At 46.8% G+C, this 20,060-nt stretch overlaps 1 protein-coding gene across 2 annotated transcripts in view; it reads left to right on the forward strand.

The window, feature by feature from the left end:
• LOC132586119 (angiopoietin-2-like) overlaps nucleotides 1-18,647 on the forward strand; it is a 54,758-nt gene extending 36,111 nt beyond the window's left edge. Inside the window, exons 5-9 of one of the 2 annotated variants that reach the window (XM_060258070.1) lie at nucleotides 2,487-2,611; nucleotides 9,108-9,209; nucleotides 14,708-14,874; nucleotides 16,834-16,964; nucleotides 18,423-18,647. In XM_060258070.1, the coding sequence (XP_060114053.1) occupies nucleotides 2,487-2,611; nucleotides 9,108-9,209; nucleotides 14,708-14,874; nucleotides 16,834-16,964; nucleotides 18,423-18,592 (695 nt within the window). In that variant the 3' untranslated portion in view covers nucleotides 18,593-18,647. The remainder of the gene's footprint in view (nucleotides 1-2,486; nucleotides 2,612-9,107; nucleotides 9,210-14,707; nucleotides 14,875-16,833; nucleotides 16,965-18,422) is intronic. The other variant, XM_060258071.1, reaches the window with a different exon arrangement.
• The last annotated feature ends 1,413 nt before the right edge of the window (nucleotides 18,648-20,060 follow it).

The raw sequence follows: 20,060 nt of genomic DNA on the forward strand, positions 1-20,060 counted from the left end.
CGTCGGCGAGACGAGTGGGTGAACTGATGGCACTGAGGTGCGACAAGCCCTACCTTTGCTTCTCCCCTGAAGGGGTGATGCTCCGCCCTGACGTTACGTTTCTGCCCAAGGTGGTCTCTGCGTTTCATTTGAATGCCGTAATTGACCTCCCTGTGTTCTTCCCGAACCCTTCCACGGAGGCCGAACGGCGGTTCCATGCCCTCGACGTAAAACGAGCGCTGTCCTTCTACTTACAACGTACGAAGTCGTTCAGGCGGGACTCCCGGCTCTTCGTTTCGTACGTGGCTCCTTCCCAGGGTCAGAGGATCTCGTCTCAGAGATTGTCTAAATGGATTACTGGCACCATTAGGCTGTGCTATCTTCTCCAGAAGACGCCGCTTCCGGGGCCGGTGCGGGCCCATTCGTCGCGAGCGGTGGCCACGTCGGCAGCGTTCCTGAAGGGGGTGCCGCTGCAGGACATTTGCAAGGCTGCCACATGGGCGTCGGCGCATACCTTTGTGTCGCACTATGCGCTGGATATGAGGCGGCGTCAGGACTCGGCGGTGGGCCGTGCTGTGCTACAGTCTGTCTCTTGCTGATGGACCGTTGCGCCCTCCTCCAGGTATGTCCTTGCTTGCTAGTCTCCCATTGGTGTGATGCACAGAGACCACGAAGAAGATAAACAGGTTTCCTACCTGTAACTGATGATCTTCGAGTGGTCATCTGTGCAGTCACACTACCCGCCCTCCTTCCCCTCCGCTGCCGGTCCATCCTGCATGGGCTAACACAGCGGTCAGAAGGAACTGGCGGGATGTCCGCTCCCGTCCCGGCGAGCATGCGCAAAGGAGGGGGGAGTTTGCGCATGCGCGCGGGGCGGAGAGGCGGAAATCCGCAGCTTTTGAAGTTTACCGATCAGGGTCGGCGCCGGCGCCTCTCCCATTGGTGTGACTGCACAGATGACCACTCGAAGATCATCAGTTACAGGTAGGAAACCTGTTTTTCTGCTTCTCTGATGTGAAGGCACCCAAGGAAGAAGTCAGTAGATCAGGACAACTAGGTCACATCAGAGAATTAATTATGCACCCTACTTTTCTCCCCTATAGAGATCCAAAGCATATTAACAATGTTCTCCTCTCCTCTAATATATCCTCACAACACCCTTATAAAGCTGGTTAGGCTGAGAGAGAGTGAATGTCCCAAGGTCACCCAATGGGCTTCTATGGAAGAATGGGGATTCAAAGCTGGGCATCCCAGATCCTGGCCTGACACTTTAATCACTCCACTCCACTTGAATCACTTCTTCTTTTTCTTTGTCTTTATCTTCTTGCAGTTGGCCTGGTAGTAATCTCCCTTCCTGCTTCAGTTGCAACTCAATGGCACTTTTTTTTTTGCCTTCAAGGCTCAGCCAATTTACGGTGACCCGGTAGGTTTTTCAAGGCAAGAGATATTCAGAGTTGGTTTGCCATTGCCTGCCTCTGCATAGCAGCCCCGGATTTCCTTGATGCTTTCCAATCCAAACAATGACCAGGGCTGACCCTGCTCATCTTCCAAGATCTGACAAGATTGGGCTCGCCTGGGCCATCCAGGTCAGGCACATATATGCAATACTGTGATTAAGCAAAAATGCCACCTGCTCAGAAATATAAATCTCTTATATGTTAATGCTCCAGACTTATCTGTAACCAAGATTTCAGTCCAACCATTCATAAATTGTTCATAATTCATGAGAGCCGGTTTGGTGTAGTGGTTAAGTGTGCGGACTCTTATCTGGGAGAACCGGTTTGATTCCCCACTCCTCCACTTGCACCTGCTGGCATGGCCTTGGGTCAGCCATAGCTCTGGCAGAGGTTGTCCTTGAAAGGGCAGCTGCTGTGAGAGCCCTCTCAGCCCCACCCACCTCACAGGGTGTCTGTTGTGGGGGAGGAAGGTAAAGGAGATTTGTAAGCCACTCTGAGATTCAGAGTGACAGGTGGGGTATAAATCCAATATCTTCTATCTTCTAAATACATTTTTAAAGTAACTCAGGTTCAAATATCCATAGAATTTTATGCAGTCCAAACTTGAAAGGCAGAAAGTGCTTGTAGTGCTCACATGCCCATTCTTCTTATAGGTAAAGAATACAGAGATGTCAGCCTCAATAATCCTCCATTTCAAAGAGGCCTTTGTCAAGGAGGAGTCGAGAGGAAATTCTAAACTCTTCTTATGTCTTCAAACTTTACAAGCACCAGTTCTTTGGAGATAGTAATGTCTCAAGTGGATGACAATCTTTCAAATATAAGAGATTTATATTCCTGAGTAGGTGGCATTTTTTGCTTAATCACAGTATTGTATTGTTGCTTGATCTCCTGTCCGTGATTCTCCTTTCTGGTTGGCACATACATACATAACCTACCTTGAGTCACAGTAAGAAAGGTAGACTATAAATGAAGGAAATAAATTATTAAGGAGATAGGTCTCCCCACGAAATAGGCTGCCAGACTAAGCCGCTCTTGTTCTGACCTTCACAGAGATTTCCAGCATTCCCCCAGAGGAGCACAAGGTCCTCAAGGACTGTGCAGCTGCCTATAAATCGGGTTTCACTTCCAGTGGAGTCTTCGTCCTGCAGCTTCCCAATACCACAATCACTGCTAAAGTAAGTGCAAGCAAGCCACTATTCATGTCTCCGGACAGTCTGATGTCTGGTCAGTTAATGCATATTCCAGGGTGTGAGTGGTGGATGTCCCTAAAACGGTTGGATAGTTGTCAGGGGAGGTTCCTTTTCTATCCCTTTGGCAGACAAAGATGCTCCTCAGTTCCAGACTATGATCCCAAAAAGATGTGCCTGCTCAATTCACAGCAGGCAGTTGCTGGGAGGAATTCCATCAGAAAAATTGGGGGATGGCACCCCCCTATGTCAGGTCCTGGAGGAGAACCAATGATGATTGTAACCAGTAAACAAAATTCCTGTCCCATTTTATATCCTTAAAATTCCTCCTGACCTGATGAAGGCCAATTTGGTGTAGAGGTTAAGTGCACAGACGCTTATCTGGGAGAACTGGGTTGATTCCCCACTCTTCCACATGCACCTTCTGATGTGACAAGTTCTCACAGAGTTGTTCCTCTCGAGCAGCTTCTTTCAGAGCTCTCTCAGCTCCATCTACCTCAGGGCATCTGTTGTAGGGAGAGGAAGGGAAAGGAGATTGTAAGCCACTCTGAGACTCCTTCGGGTAGTGAAGGGTAGGGTATATATTCAATCTCCTCCTCCTCCTCCTTCCTGCCAGAGTAGGCAGATCAATTCCATATGCTTAAGCTGTAGATGTGGGAGAGGGATCCAGTTGTGAAAGTAATAGAGGCATGCAAGTGAGTGTGCCAGAACCTTCTCACCTCCACAGGTTGCTTCTTTGTAGACCTTTTCTCTGGGCTTTTTATTTCTCCCATTGGAGGCTCCAGTACTGAAAGTGAGTCTTGATTGAATGGGCTGCGGATGGTAATGCAGCAGTTCTGTGCAGACTTGTGGGAGTAAGCACTGTGAGGTCACAACACTTGACCCAATAATCTGTGTAAGAATTTGCTTCACTTTGTGAATGGTGGATTTTACACTTCATGAATGTTCAGAGGTTAAGCTCGAACTAACAGTACAGGTACCTGACTGAAAAAGCAAGTTGCACTCCCAACCTGCTTTCCCAATTCCAAGCTCTCAGGAGGAGACCATAAAGCAAGTTACTACAATAATTAGGGCAGCCCAAGAGCAGGATGCTGGCTCAGTCAGTAGCCAGTGGAGAATTTTTGCCTTATCATTCCCTGATATATTTTGACAAGAAGGCTTGAGGAGCTCTCATTGTAGGGTGGGGGGCGGGGGGAGCTGAAGAAGAATTCTAAAATTTCCAGAAACCAGGAAGATATGATTTCTTGGCAAGCATTGTGTACACAAAACTAGATCCTTGTACTCTTGTGTTAGATAATCTAGAATAATTACCAATTCTTAGGGCTGCCACGTTCCCACTGGAAGGCTTCACAATGAGAGTGAGAATCACAGAGAGAGAGGGAGATAATGAAGGCACTGCCCTATGAAAATCATCCTGTAACCCAACACTTCAAACACATTCAGTGTGTTCAGGACGCAAACTTACTAATATTCATTCTTGTACCAGCAGTAGAATAATTAATTAACAATCCACGGAACAACCATAAGGTGGAACAATAATAAGACCTACACTCTACATCTCGTAGAGCAACAGATAGATCTGGCATGTGTGACAGAAACCTGGGTGCGGGAGAGTGAAACTGTCACCTTAAACCAACTTGCCCCACCATGGTTTTGGGTCCTCCATCAATCTTGGACAGGGGGGTGGGGGAGGGTCGCAATGCTCCTTCGTGATTCCTTTTATTTCAGGACACTCCCTGCACCAAATAGAACTGGCGTGGAATGTGTCGGCCTGGTGTGGGAAGTCGAGGAGAGTTTGGCTGTCTGGGTGGTGTACCGACCACCTAACGCACCCCCAGACAGCCTGCCTGCCCTGCTGGATGCGGTATCAGCCTGAGCATTAGACTTCCCCAGACTTTTAGTCCTGGGGGATTTCAATGTCCATGTTGATGATGCGACACCCTCACAGGCTTAGGACCTGGTGTCATCCATGGAGACACCAGGACTCAGCCAAATTATATCGGTTCCCATTCACCAGGCCGGCCACATGCTAGACTTGGTTTTTGGCGCCGGGATACTAGCTGATCTGATAGCCACTGATGTGGTTCCATGGTCAGATCATCATGCCCTGAAAGTCCAGTTGAACTTGCTCTCCTCCTCCTGTTTAGGCAGCAGGCAAATTTATGCTCACCTGCAGAGCCAACTGGACCCTGAGCAGCTTCAGGAGGCCCTGCGGGATCCGATGCCCCCTGGCAAGTCGTTAGATGAGCTTGTGGAGAACTGGCATTCCCAGCTCTCCACAGCTATCAACGACATCGCTCCCCAGCATCCTCTTTGTTGCCATTCCAAGGCAACCCATGGTATAACCTGGAGCTGCAGGGGATGAAATGGCAACTCAGACGACTAGAGCGAGTGTGGTGGTGTTCCTATGACGAGGAGTCAAGAGCTTCTTATAGAATGTTTTCAAAGGTCTATGAGAAGGCAGTGAAGGCCGCTAAAAAAATTTCTATGTTGCCTCCATTGCATCTACGAAATCATGCCCAGCTCAATTGTTTAGAACAATTCAGTCCTTCACGACATTGCCAATGGGCAATCAAAATGATAAGGAATTGGATATTAGCTGTGAAGCTTTTGTATCTTATTTCGCAGATAAAGTCCTGACTCTCCGCCAGTGTCTTCCAGCCACAATCGATATAGTACGGGAACTGGAGGCCTATTCTCCGTCCACTGGCCCTATCTTTGACCACTTCAATCAACTCTCCCGGGAAGATGTTGACAGGATCTGGGCTGCAGTGCAGCCTACCACCTGCCCTTTGGACCCCTGCTCCTCCTGGCTTGTAAAAGCTTATGGGGATGGTATTCAGGGCCCCTTGGCGGACATTGTCAACTTATCCCTGGTTTCTGGGGGTTTTCCAGCCAAGCTTAAAGAGGCAGTGGTCCATCCACTTAAAAAAAAACCCTCTCTGGATCCATTGATCCTAGCCAATTACCGCCCAGTTTCAAACTTCCCATTTCTGGGTAAGGTAATTGAGAAAATGGTGGCAGAGCAGTTCCAAGCCTTCCTGGAGGATAAATCAGCCCTTGATCCCTTCCAGTCCAGCTTCTGCCCTGGTCATGGGACGGAGACAGCATGGCCCTCACAGATGACCTCCGAAGGCATCTGGATCAAGGCAGGTTAGCGCTGCTATTGCTTTTAGATCTATCAGCAGCATTTGACATGGTCAGTTACAACCTAATAGCCCACTGCCTTGCCAACATTGGAGTTCAGGGGGTTGCCTTAAAGTGGTTCTCCTCCTTTCTCCGTGGTCGGGGACAAAGGGTGGTGCTTGGTGAGTAGATCTCCATGCGGTGCTTGCTGGAATGCGGAGTACCTCATGGAGCTATTCTTTCGTCAGTGATGTTTAACATCTATATGCGCCCCCTTGCCCAGATTGCCTGAGGTTTTGGGCTGGGTTGTCACCAATATACAGATGACACCCAGCTCTGTTGATGGACAGCCACCTGGACTCCACCCTGGGTCATCTGACCTTTGCTTTAGAAGCTGTGGCGGGATGGTTGAGACAAAGTCGACTGAAGCTTAATCCAGGAGGTCCTGTTCCTGGGCCAGGGGGGCCTCCAACTCCCACCCTGGGCGGTGCATCTCTTGTGCCGGCTCAGAAGGTGAAGAGTCTGGGGGTGACTCTGGATGCCTCACTTTCAATGGAGGCACAGGTTGCAGTGGTTGCTCGATGGCTTTTTATCACCTTCAGCAGGCCAGACAACTAGCACCCTACCTAGCCCCCCAGGACCTATTACAGTGATCCATGAGACAGTCACTTCCAGGCTGGATTACTGTAACTTGTTCTACATAGGCTTTCCCTTGAGACTGATCCGGAAACTTCAGCTGGTGCAAAATGCAGCAGCGCTGCTGCTGATAACAGTGCCTAGCCGGGCACACATCCAGCCAGTGCTGTGTCAACTGCACTGGTTACCAGTTAAGTACCGGATCCATTTAAAAGTTTTAGTATTTATTTTTAAGGCCTTACACAGCCTGGGACCGACATACCTATGGGACCACATCTCCCCATATATGCCCTGGAGATCACTACGATCCAGCACACCACATCTGCTGACCCGAAGGATGTCCATCTTGCCTCAACTTGGGCCAGGGCCTTTTCAGCGTTGGCCCCAGCCTGGTGGAATCAGCTCCCCTTGGAGATCTGGGCCTTCACTGAACTGTTACCTTTTTGTAGGGTCTGTAAAACAGAGCTATTCTGCCAGGCCTTTAGTTGAGGCAGCGGGTGTCCTACTGTATCGGGCGTTCCTTCCATCAGCTGGCCTTATGCTGTGGTACCATCTCTGCTGTAATATTAAATTACCTCTTTACTGTGCCAGATTCTTAATCTATAAAACATGTGTCCAACTGAGCCACCACCTTTAACTGTTTATAATCAAATTGTGTTGTTTTATTGATATGATATGCTTTTAAAGTTATTTATGCTGTTTTTATAATTCTGTTATCCTCCCTGAACCCTTTCTGGGATAGGGCAGAATATAAATAGTCTAAATAAATAAAACAAGTAAATAAATAAAATATCAGACTTATAATACAAAGTCCTTAGTGATAATTAACAGACAAGTCCATTCATGCTTTCCCCCTCTCTTCACACAAGACAGATCCCATTCCATCCATTGAAAAAGAGGATTCTGCTCCAGACAAGGTGAAAACTTCAGGCATACAGCCACACAGCAAACGAGTATTTCCAGAATATCTTGGACCCTGTTTCTCAAGAAGGGGTCCTAGATATTCCAGAAATACTCATTCGCTGTGTGGCTGCATGCCTGAAGTTTTCACCTTGTTTGCCTCATTGTGGAAAGTTACATGTACTGATGGGCTTCACGTAAGTTGCCCCCAGTGAGATTAACCAGAGTTTCCCTATTGGGAAAACAGTGCAAAGGGAGAAGGCTTTAAGTTCCCCTTCTCCCTGCATTCTGTGGCTCCAATTCAAATCAAGACCACATGTGCCAGCAATTCAGCAGGAAGCTCCCAGTGCACATCTGTCTAACAGACCTGGAGCAGACACAGGGTAGACCCATAAGCCCATAGGCTGTGGAGTAGACTGACCAATGCCCAGGTCTCAGCAGGGGATCCCCCGGTTTTTCAGGCTCCTCCTTGCCACCAGCCACCCCAACAGACACCATGTGCCTTTCAACCTTGGCAGGTTTAGAAGAGGCTTGCAACTGTTTGTGTTTCTGAATATTTGTGTGCCTTTAAATCTAGCAAGAGGAAAGCTGGAGAGGGACAGGGTGAGCAGGCAGAGCCATGTGGCTCTCAGTCCCTGTTTGTTTGGAGGCAGACTCCACCACCTAGGCCAGGGGTATCAAACTCATTTGTTATGAGGGACAGATCTGACATAAATGAGATGTTGTCGGGCCAGGCCATGTGTGTACCTGTTTAAGATTAGGTAGCAAAGAGATAAACTTTATAAAAGACACAGACAAACACAAAGATTTGTTTTTTAAAAAATACTTAAGCATGTTTATTTTAAAACATTAGCACTTGTTGGTCTTAAAGGTGCTTCCTTTATATTTCTCGTGTGCAATCCAGGGAACTGAGCAAAGGAGGCTCTGGGTCTTTCCTTCCTTCCTCAGGGGACCAGGAGGGAAAGGAGCCTCAGCCAATGGAAGGAAGAGAGCCTTACCTGAAGCCGCCCTGAGTCCGCTTGCGGAGAGGGCGGGATATAAATGTAAAGTAATAAATAAATAAATAAATACCTCAGTAGCTCTGCTGTAAGATTGAGAAAGCCTGGCAAAACAAGCCCTGCCTCCCCCCTTTCCTCCCCAAGGGATGAGCCTCAGCCAATGGAGAAAGTAGAGGTTTTGCTCTTTAGTTCCTGTGCAATTCAGCAAGTCTGGCAAAGCAAGCTGTGATGCAGAAGGAAGCAAGAGAGAGGGAGAAGGAATAAGACAACAGCCAGTCACTCGGGGGCCTGATAGGAGCCCTCTGGGGGCCTGATTCGGCCCCTGGGCCGCATGTTTGACACCCCTGCCCTAGGCTGTTCTTTTGTTTTCCTGAGGAAGTTGGTTGAAGTACAGCAGATGTTACATTCAGCAACATAAGTTAGCTGCCTCAGTGAGATCACAAAATGTGTCCTTGCTAACTGTGTTTATTTTGGCTGCTTTGTGAGATTGTGTAAGTGTGTGTTCACTTTCATTTACTGGAAATGTAGCTGCTGGGGAACAAAGAAATGAAGACTGTATTCACGGGAACAGCACTGCTGTATTTTAATTTAGTTTAGGGAATGGGAAAGTCTCCCAACTCCACCACCCCCAAAGTTTCCAGATATTTTCTGAGTTGGACATGGCAACCCTACTGTGGAGTCAAAACTTCAGGGGTCCATGTCCAGCCATGAACATGGACTATTGGATGGCGTAGGGTTGGCAGAGTTACTAACTCTTGGGGCATTGAGACCTAGGCCTAGGATGCAGAGCGATGTCTTAATTTAACAGGGTGCTTTCATTCCAGGCCTTTTGTGACATGGAAACCAGTGGAGGAGGCTGGACAGTGATCCAGCACCGAAAGGATGGCTCTGTGGATTTCCAACGCAACTGGAAGGAATATAAAATGGTAAGCATCCAAGAATTTGCATCCCCTCCTTTCCTCACAGGACAACGAAGAGGACTGGTGTGGAAAGACCTGCTGCCTCCTCTACCCCAGCAGGTCAAACACCCACTTCCTGGTTGGGGATAGGGCAGGGTCATGACATTGTCTGTAACGGCTGCTTGTGATGCAGCTAGATGTCTTGGTGCAAGATCCTAGAAGGGTAAAGAAATCACTGCTCCCTCCCTCTACCAAAAGATTGTCTTTCTGCTTGTATTTGGGGTTCACTGTTTAGGCCGGGGGGCGGAGAGCACTCAAAACCGTCCCTCATTCTAGAGCCCTTTGAAGGATGTGGCCAATGTTCCCTCTAAACTCCACCATGTTGTCAGCAGAAATTCTATACCTCATGAGTGAAAAATCTAGTAGCATTAATGTTGTGAGTATTGCTTGAATTTGTTTTTAAGATTACTTTCATTAGCTTGTAAAAATCTCAGAATAAATTCTTTTAAATTATGGTTAACCTATATTTTAAGAATAATTGAAACATTATAAAACAAAACACAAGTCAAATTTTGCCTACCCCTTTTCGTTATATTGGTAGACCTGGCCTCTGAAGGACAGGTATACATGCCCCAGTCCACTATATTAGTAGATCTGGCCTAAGACCATTATCCTGTGCTGAGCCTTTGAAAACATACCAGCACTTGGGGGGTGGGGTGGAACTCTTGCTGCCTACTTTGTGGGGTTGTTGTTTGCTTTTTACTGAAATATGACAACCAGCATTACAGGTCAAGTACAACAGAGGAGGAACAATCACTGTTAGAACCATGCCAGTCATAACAAACAGGAAGTTGCTTAAATGTTATCAATCTGCCCAAACTACTTATTTATTCAACGCAGCTTGCAAACCATACTGAAAAGTATAATAAGAGCCTGCAAAAAAAAAAATCAGTTTTTTTCCCTGCTTCGCTGTAGCATATGGGGACCATTATAGTCAACGGGCCCATAGGCTATAATGAAGAATCAATCCGGGGGTATATGGGGCTCTGGACAGGCTATTTTTGGAGGTAGAGGCACCAGATTTGCAGTTTAGATGTTGGTGCCTCTCCTCAAAAACCTTCCCAGGTTTCAAAAAGATTGGACCCAGGGGTCCAATTATATGGGCCCCAGAAGGAGGTGCCTCCATTGTTTCCAACTGAGGGGAAAATGCTTTGTGGACAGAGAACAGAAATGTGTGAGCTGGCGCAGCTTAGAAGGAACAATGGATGTGACTTGAGAATTCAAATGAGTTCCACATTGATCTAGGTAGAATTGGGGACAAAATCTACTAGGCAGTTGTGTTGTGCAAGGGAATTCATATCACGGGGTCTTGCAGAGGAGAACTTGCCAGGTCCAGTGGATGCATTCCTCCCCTCCCATTCCTTAATGCACACCAGCCTTAATTTTCTCCTGGGAAGCCCGTGAATTTGAAGGAGGAAGGAAACCACACAGCCTGCCCTTCTGAAGCTGACTTTGTGTTTGTTGCCCTTACATCAGGACTTTCAAATATCCTTGCACTTGCAGATTACCAAATGGCTTGTTAGCCAAAATGCCCTCAAAACGAGGTTGGGGAATTAGTTAGGTGGGCACCTGGCTCACTAGGAATCTTTTTACCAATATATACCAGGCTCAACCATCCAGAGGGTAATGCTCAATAAAAGGACTCTAATTTAATAAAACCAATTGTGATTTATTTAGAATAATAGTTCTTCCACACAAGATAAAAATACAATACAATCACACATTCACACAGACCTAAGAAACACAGATAGATTGATAGGGGAACATATAAGGGTAAACAGACAGGGTAATATTTACCATCGTAGTCTTCGAGGAAGGTTCCAATGGCAACATAAGAGGACAGGGGAAATGGACCCAAAACTGTGGCCAGAACTGGGGATGGATCTAGACAGCGGAACTGGGATACTGTTAGATGCTCACATGAGTGGAGTTGGGTCAGAGGTTAAATAGGCTCCCTTAGACCCCTTAGGGGACGGGAGGGGATGGGGAGGAGAGATGGGAGGCTCTGTGATGACCATGAAGGCTGGACATTAGCAGAGCCAATGGTGAGTCCTTTGGTGGCATCCAATTGGGTGTTTGCTTTGACCAATGAACTTCACCTCCGTCCTGGGCAACCTGGAAACTTCCAGGTTGCAACAAGGCCTGGGGCGGCTCCAAGGGTGTCAGTATGGAAATGGCTAGGTACTTGGGATTAAGTGGGCTTATCTGGGAAGGTGACAATAGGGAATCAAATATTGACCTAGGTATCCCCGGTGTGGACAAAAGACTTAGTTGTGACAGGAGGTGTTCTTCCTCTTTTCTCATCATCTTCTGAGCAGCCGTCTTTGTTCTGGGTTTCGTTAGACAAAAGGCTTGAGTGGTCTGGCAGGATATGCTTGGATAAGCTTATGCAAAAGCTGAAGCAGATGCTGGAGATGGAATCAGGAAAGCAAGATGGATTCTGGTGGTGTTAGCCCTTGGTTCATGGAAACAGGCTGGAAACGTGGTGGCCTGGCTTCTTCCACTGCAGCGGCCAAGACTGGGCACACAAGGAGCACTGCCACATAAGCCTTAGAAGCTGTGGGCAAAGTCCACTTCTTAGAGCAGATGTGTGAGAGTGAAATCTCCAGGCACCCTGGCAACCATACTGGTGATCACGATGTCCATATGTATGAAAAGTAGGGGGCTTTTTCCTCACAGGCTGGCTGCTGTTAGGGGAGGGACTGTAACCTAGAGGTAGAGCAGAATGTCCCAGGTTCAATCCCCAGTATCCAGTCAAAAGTATCAGGTAGGAAGTGATATGAATGACCTCTGCCATGAGACCTTGGAGAGCCACTGCCAGCCTAAGAAGATAATGCCGCTCTTGAGGGACCATGGGTCTGATTCAGTATAAGGTGGTTTCATGTATTCTTCTTAAGGGAAAGGAAGGATTGTGGCTCAGTAGTGCAGCATCTGCTTGAGATGCAGAAGGGCCTGGATTCAATCCTCAGTATCTCCAGTTAGGGATTAGGTAATAGGTGATGTGGAGGACTTCCACTTGAGTGCCTGCAAAGCTGCTGCCAGTCAGAGCAGACAAGACTGAACTTGATGGACCAAGGGTCTGATTCAGTATAAAGTAGCTGCACTTGTTCATATATATGCTGTCCCAGGAAACAGGCAGCCTTGCGCAGGCATTCTTTCAGGGAACAAGGAGCAGCCTGTCTCCTTTGCATTAAGGCTTCATCCCTGTCTCACCAATTCCATTTCTGCTAAGGTGTGGCTGCTGAAGGATTGCTGTCAGGCACCTTGCAGCCAGAAGCCAGGTCTGCCTGTCTTGTGCTGTTCTTTCCCTCCCATCTTTTGGGGGAGTGGGGACTTGGCTGGCATTGGCTGTGCTTAGTCACAGCTAGCACTAACCATGTTTCCTTGCCTTAAACCTGTTTTAAGATTTCAAACATACACCAAAAGCATCCTTCAGTTTGCCAAATTGAACCCTGCCCTTTGAGGGTGCGTTCAGGGAGACAGACACCAGTTAGACCTGCATCCTGAGATTACCATGCCACTCCTAAATTCTACAGACTGCCTGCAGTTATTTCTTTACCTATATTTCTGGTTCTGCAGGCTCCCATGTGTCTAGCAAAGGCAAACAAAAATAACAGTTCTTTCTTTGCAAAACATAAGAAAGTGACTAATTGGTGATCAAAAGTTGCTACCATTATTACCCAGCATTAAAAAAAAATTCTTCTTCTAATGCTCTCCTTTGTTTATGCTACTTCCACATGGAAGTCTAGTTCTGTTTTTTTGCTCCAGTGGGCTTTTTTGTGACAGGGGGAGGGAAGAGCCTCCACATCTCATTGTCTCTGGATCATCCCCCATGGCATGGGGGAGGAAAGTGTAGGGGAAACTACTGTGTGAACACTCTGTTGTGGCTGCAAATTCAGAGGCATTCACAATGACAACAAAAGGAACACAGAAAATCATTGCTGTGTGGATACAGCCTTAGAGATCTTCTAAGGCCAAGCATTTAAAGCTTGCTGAGAAGGTTTAAACCTTCGTGTCATCCTATAGTAAAGCTGGAGTCTATTCTCTCTACCTTTCTGTGCTAATGGAATCAACAGGGGGAAATATATGATTCACTTGCCTAAAGGTAAAGCGCCTGAAAGGACTGTGGCACTCTGACGTGACAGGCCTCTTCTTCCAGCGGACTGAATTCTCATGTACTCTCTGAGGCCCTGCTCTGCAAGGGTACTTGCCTGGATGCCAAGCCAGAGCCTACCACTTTTTTCTTTGTGCACCCAACCATGTAACTAGTATAAAGGAGACCAGGAAAGACCCAGGTCTGTGGAGAGGGGCCCTGGCTCAGTGGAAGAGCATCTGCTTGGAATGCAAAAAGTTCCAGGTTCAGTCCCTGGGATTTCCTGTTAAAAGGAACAGGCAGTAGGTGATACGAAAGACCTCTGCCTTAGTCCAGACTGAGTAGACAATACTGGCCTTGTTCTGATTCAAGATGAGGCAGCTTTGAGTGTTCCTGTGGTTTACAGTGCAACCCTAAAAATGCTTCTGTGGCTACTGATTCTGCATAGGGTAGCTTTGTGAGTTCTCGGGGCCAAAGTGATGCAGGGGAAATACATTGAGATTCTCTTTTCTAAAAAAACAACCAGAGGAGATTATTATTATTTATTAAATTTGTGAATTGCCTCATCCCAGCCAATTCCAGACTGTAAGTGATGCACTACAAAAAATACACATAAAATCAATACAGTCTATGAATTAAAAGCAATTGCAACAAGATGAGGGTGTGTGTGTTTCTGATTGTCTCTGCTGCGGGGGGAAGGGTTTTAATTATTTCCCCTCTTCCTTTATCTTGATGTAAAGCTTCTATTTGCCCCAAGTTGGGAAACATGTAGGTGTCTGTATGTACTTCATGCTGGGCAAGTAGAAGGTGAGACAATTGAAATGTTGAAAACAGTATAAGGAAAGGCTTAAATGACGCATCCTAATATTTGGACAAAAGGTGTGTTTATAAATATTTTAATGAATGAATGAAAAAAGAGCCTTGCAGCCCTGATTGGATTCCTCCTCACAACTTATATTAGCTCTTCACAAACTGTGGGAGATAAGATAATTTCATATATATTTTGTCCCTTAAGTTTAAGTCTCTGTCAACCCTCCTAGGTTGTGGTGTAGCGGCTAGAGTGTCACCCTAGGATCTGGGAGGCCCAGGTTCGAATCCCCACTCTGCTATGTAAGCTTGCTGGGTAACCTTGGGCCAGACTTAAGGTACCTCACAGAGTCGTTGTGGGGATAAAATGAAGAACAATGTTCTTTGGGCTCCCATTGGGGAGAAAGGCAGGGTATAGATGAACTAAATAAAGGATTAAATTGTTTTAGTTTGCTGCATCTCTGGGGGAGACTCTGCAGTGTCAGAGGAGTTTCTGCTACATGTTCTCACAAGAATCTGTGAATGCCTTCATGCTCATTTGTGATCCCTTGGCATTTTTATACAGGGCTTTGGGTCTCCAAATGGAGAGTATTGGCTGGGCAACGAATTTGTCCATTTGCTCACAACTCAGGGCTCCTACTCACTCCGTATCAGACTCCAAGACTGGGAAAATAATGAGGTCTATTCCCTGTATGACCACTTTTTTCTAGGCCCTGAGAAACAGAACTACCGGTGAGTCTTCCTTTACAAATTGACATGGTTCCCTTGTTAAGCAAATATCAACCTCCAGGCAATTACCCAATTTCCTTATGCTGCAGGGCCCACCGTCTCCACAAAAGAAATGAACAGAACATACAAATAGCTTCAAAATAGTTGCCACTTTTTTAGCAGGAGACAAAGAGCTCTCCAGGCACAGGCATTCTAAACAAGACAAGTGATAGGCCTCTGCTGAGAAACACAAACATCTTATACCTCAATTATTGGCAAAATATATAGCGTGATGATAGTAGGAACCAAGTGTTCCATGAGTGGATGCATGGAGGGAAACAGTTCTGGGAATCACCAGGGGGAAATGTAACATGTAAGGCAAAAGCCGTTTGGAGATGTTGTTGTACAGCATTAGTGGAATTCTCTGTTTCACAATTCAGCCTCCTGTGATACATTTATAAAGCGCTGCCATTTTTCAAATGTTACAGTAAACACACAAAATCACCCCAGATGCAGGGAAGGGTTCTTAGCAAACACCAAATTGCTTCTTTAGAAACTTTCAGCAGCAAGTCAGTCATTGCTAGGCATTCACCAAGAGTTCTCAGAATGTCAGCACCATCAATGTGCAAAGAGGAGATACAGTATCCTGCCACAGAGCAGTTACCATGGAAGGGCCTAAAGCCCCAGCACAGGATAGGGAAAGAGTCTGAGTGCATCCTACTGTTCTCCAGTCTGAAACAGCCCAAGAAGATGCAGATATGTTAATATTAATTTAGAAATGCCAAAATCAATAGTATTTGTCTGACAGTAAAACTGTATATGTAGATAGCAGCTGGCATCTTGCAGGAGATTGGGGTGGGATAGGGACATAGTGTCCCTCTATTGAGTCAAAAGCATTATGTCATGTCCAGGGCAAACCTGGAAGTGACATCACACCACTCTAGAATTCAGCAGAAGCTCTATGGTTTGGTTTTCACCTCATCCTAGAGTGGTGTGATGTCATGTACAGCTCTACAATAGGCCAGGCAGGCCCATAGCCAGAAAAGTTTAGATGGGGGGGCAGGGGATAAAATTTTAGGTGAAGGGGGCTGTGGGGCACAACATGATATCACAAACTTAAAAAAAACCTGGGCAGCCTGCTGGTACTCCATGGTGGTACTCCAAGAGTGTGTGCACCAGTGTGTTTATGAGCAAAAAAGCCACAGGAGAGCAGGGAAAGTGGCAGGAAAAAGGGGAGAGCAGCAGGAGAGCAGGGAAGGTGGCATGAGAGCGAGAAAACAGTAGGAGAGCAGAGAAGCCAGCACAAGAGCGGGGAAGGCAGCAGCGGAGCGGGGAAGGCAGCACTGTGGCAAGAGAGCAGGGAAGGTGGCAGAAGAGCAACGGCATCAAGTGACAGTGGAGGGGCCAGTAAGATAAACAGGGGCCTCCCTGTTTTTTGGGGCCTCCACCTCTAGCTATGGGCCTGTTTCCAGGTTCACCTCAAAAACGATGACATGCTGACAATATGATAATGATTTGTTTTCCTTATTCCCCACCCCCCATTGGCCTAGTGAGCGGTGGTAGGGGCTGAATAGGTCTCCTGGTATAATGGAAGACCTGGCAACCCAGACAAAACAGCGTTTTGTGAGTTGCAGGAAAATGTGCATTTTAACATAATGCCCAGATCTAACCTCAGGATGGAGGACATTCTTCCAGTTTAAGGAGCCTTCCTCCAACTTAAGCAGCTCTTCCATTGAAGGTAGGCACCTTAGGCTGGACAAAGTGGGAAAACAGCGGTAGGATCCACACCAATGTTTCAGAAATTCTGTGGTAAGGCATGCCATCTAGTTGTTAAGCAAGTGCTTTGTCCCTTTGCCTCTGCAGCTCAGTGAATCTGCACGCCTTCAGCCAGACAAGTGTACTCAGTTCCAAGTGTCAGAGAAGAGACAATTGCCAGAGGATTCTAGTTAACACCTGTTTGCTTGTTTGCCCTGCTCTCTGCAGGCTTTATGTGCGGAGGTACAGTGGCACAGCGGGACGCACAAGCAGCCTTAGTCTCTTGGGGATGGACTTCAGCACCAAGGACGTTGACAACGACAATTGTCTCTGCAAGTGTGCACAGATGCTGAGTGGAGGTAAAAAACTGAAGCAAGGCAGTGTGGCAGACGACTCTGGTATTGCATTCCAGATGTGGATGATCCAAGTCCACTGCTGAACCCTGGGTTGGTGAGCTGCTTTGATGCCCAAACGACATTGGTCCACAAGTTGGATTCCCTGACTCAGCTCGCCTTCCCCACAGCCAGATGGCAGCTGTGAGGAAGTAATTGGGATAAAGGCATGGAGGGAGAGAAGGGGCTTCGGCCTCCTGCCTAGCTGCATTCTCCTGAGCTCAAACAACCGCCATGGTGGGGTTTTATTTGTCCTATTGTAGAGGTGTATGTGCAGTTATCTCAATGTCTCAGAAGAAGGATGGGGAATTAACAACCAGGCTACACATTAAGCTTCCCAGTCCTGACTCATTTTCTCCATAGCCATACAGCAGCTGCAGGGAAAGATGTTTTTAAAGTCTCCAGGGGCCCCACTCCTCCACTTGCAGCTGTTGAAATGGCCTTGGGTCAGCCATAGTTCTCACAGAGTTGTCCTTGAAAGGTCAGCTTCTGTGAGAGCTCTCTCAGCCCCACCTACCTCACAGGGTGTCTGTTGTGGGGGAGGAAGATAAAGGAGATTATGAGTCACTCTGAGACTCGGAGTGGAGGACGGAATATAAATCCAGTTTCTTCTTTTTTCTTTAAAAATGCTTTCTCCACATCAATAAAAACATTTACATAATACATTCACAATTAAAATAATAACACTTTGGGTTTGGGAAGCTCATCAAAAACATAATGTCATTACATCTAATCCTAGTGAAGGGGGAGAACCTAGGATTTCTCTCAGTCAGTGCTTCTGGTTTCCAGGGGTGAGAAGGTGTTTGGATGGAGACCAGTTCCAGGCAAATGGAACCGCAGAGATAGGGATGTAGAATGACTCCCCCCATCCCCCCATTCTTGTTACAGAATTTTGAAGGTTTGAATGAGGAATCTGGGGTGTGTGAGAAGGGGGTTATTTTCATGGCTTTGGCCAGGATACCACAATCCTGAACACACTTGAAGCACCACCTCTCCCTCCATATTCCCAAGCAACAGCTTTGTACTTCCCAGCAAGGTCTACTGTTAGTACCTTCTTTGCCCAAGACACATTCAGCAACAGTCTGGGCTCAGGCTTTTTCTGCGGCCTCCCATTGCCTCTGGAACAGTTTCCTGGAAGAGGTCAGAAGAGCTCCAAACCTCCCAGTTCTCCGGCAAAACAAAGCTGTTCCACAGAGCCTTGGGGGCAACCGGAACTTACGCAAAGTATACCCTGTTTGTAGGACCCACACAAGTATACCCTGTTTGTGGTAACGTAAGGTGTTTTTAAGGATTTTAAAAACTCAGTTGTTTTCATGTTAGTTTTATCAATGCTTTTTTATATTGTTGTTGCCTGCTTTGGCTTCTGAGATGATTGGGGAGAAAGGCATGTCATGCAACCTTTTCTTCTTCTGCACCCCATTCCAGGCTGGTGGTTTGATGCTTGCGGGCCCTCTAACTTGAACGGCCTTTATCACCTGCCCAACCCCACCAGCAACCGCATGAACGGTATCAAGTGGCATTACTGGAAGGGCCCAAACTACAGTCTCAAGATGACAACCATGATGATCCGCCCTGTGGATTTCAGAGAGGAATAAGGGACCAACCCCTGGGCTGCCACAGGACTGGCACACACCGGTGAATTCAGCACACGCCTTTTGGTGGCTCGGCGGCTCTCTTCAAATATTTGTGACTCAGCAGAGGATGCTGGGATTATGAAGGCCATTGCAGTTGACATTGGTGACTGTAGGGGGTGTGAGCACAGGGTGATCATCAGACCCTCTCCCCCTTGCAAGGAGTAAACACAGAACACAGGGGTCTCACAGAAAATTCAGCATCCTAAGATTTAAAGAGGCTTAACTTTCCCCTCCACTGAGGGAAAAAAAACCCTAGGGTATGAATGCTTGCAGAGATAAGGATGACAGTGTCTGGGTAATGTCTGGCAAACTCTCAAATGCCAGAGGAAGGCCAAAGGGCTTCAAGTGCTCCTGCTCAGCTCCTGGTTCTGCCTCCCCCCCCCCTCTCTACTAGAAGCAGAATAAATTATGCCAGTAAATCCACATTTATTTAATTTGTTTAATTCCAAATCAAGGATGATGCAACAACCATTTTTATATGCTTTCCATTAGTAGATCTAAACCATTCTCTTGCACACCTAATAACTCACACATGGTGGCTGCCATTCCGCCCCCCCCCCAAGAATGTTCTCCATCCCTCCATTTTCCAAGGGCCAAACGAAGAGAGATGAATGTCTTGACAGTTTGTGGTTTTTTCCCTTAAAAGCAGAAGCAAGAGGCCTTGAATTTGTGTTTGTGAGGAGGTGATTTAGACCCTTGAAAACTGGGATGTGGGATGGTAAATATTCCTCCAGCACATCAACCGTGGCCTAACCGATGGATGGATGGATGGATGGATGGATGGATGGATGGATGGATGGATGGATAAAGAGATCTGATCACGTATCTACTGAATCTCATATAGCTTGGCCCAGAGAAATCTGATTTCGACTTTCACAGCCAAATGAAAAAAGCTGTTGAAAGAGTTTAGCTAATTTCCCCCCTCTGGCAGCTTTTTCTTGGAAGGTTTGCTCTTGCGCAGCATTCAGACTGTTTTTTAACTTTTGAGAGTATGTCCACTGTCAAGTCGGCAGATTCAATAACGAGTCTTTGTTGTAACAAAGTAGCTAGTTTATTGATATCATGGTTCTTGACTACAGTGAGATTGAAAGACTAAAGATCATACAGTAGAATGCAATCATATAAGGTATACTTCAAAGGGATTCTTGAGGGAGGGGTACTATGCAGGGCACATTCACTCATTGATGTTACAATTTCTTTCTCAGGCCTGCTTTGGCCTTGAGCGTCTCTTGGCTCCAACCTCCCCCAATGCCCAGCCTGAGAAGGCCCGATAAACTCTTTCACATATTCCCATTTCAAAGCAAAACTACATAACAAAGGAAAGGAGGGGGGGTGAGGAGAGTTCAAGCTAGCAGCATTGGAATACAGTATAGCTTTACCCAGGATGCTTCTCTCCTGAACCAAAGATTGAGTGTAGGCCTGACCAAAG

Source organism: Heteronotia binoei, chromosome 17, assembly GCF_032191835.1.
Source record: "Heteronotia binoei isolate CCM8104 ecotype False Entrance Well chromosome 17, APGP_CSIRO_Hbin_v1, whole genome shotgun sequence".
Lineage (NCBI taxonomy): Eukaryota > Metazoa > Chordata > Lepidosauria > Squamata > Gekkonidae > Heteronotia > Heteronotia binoei.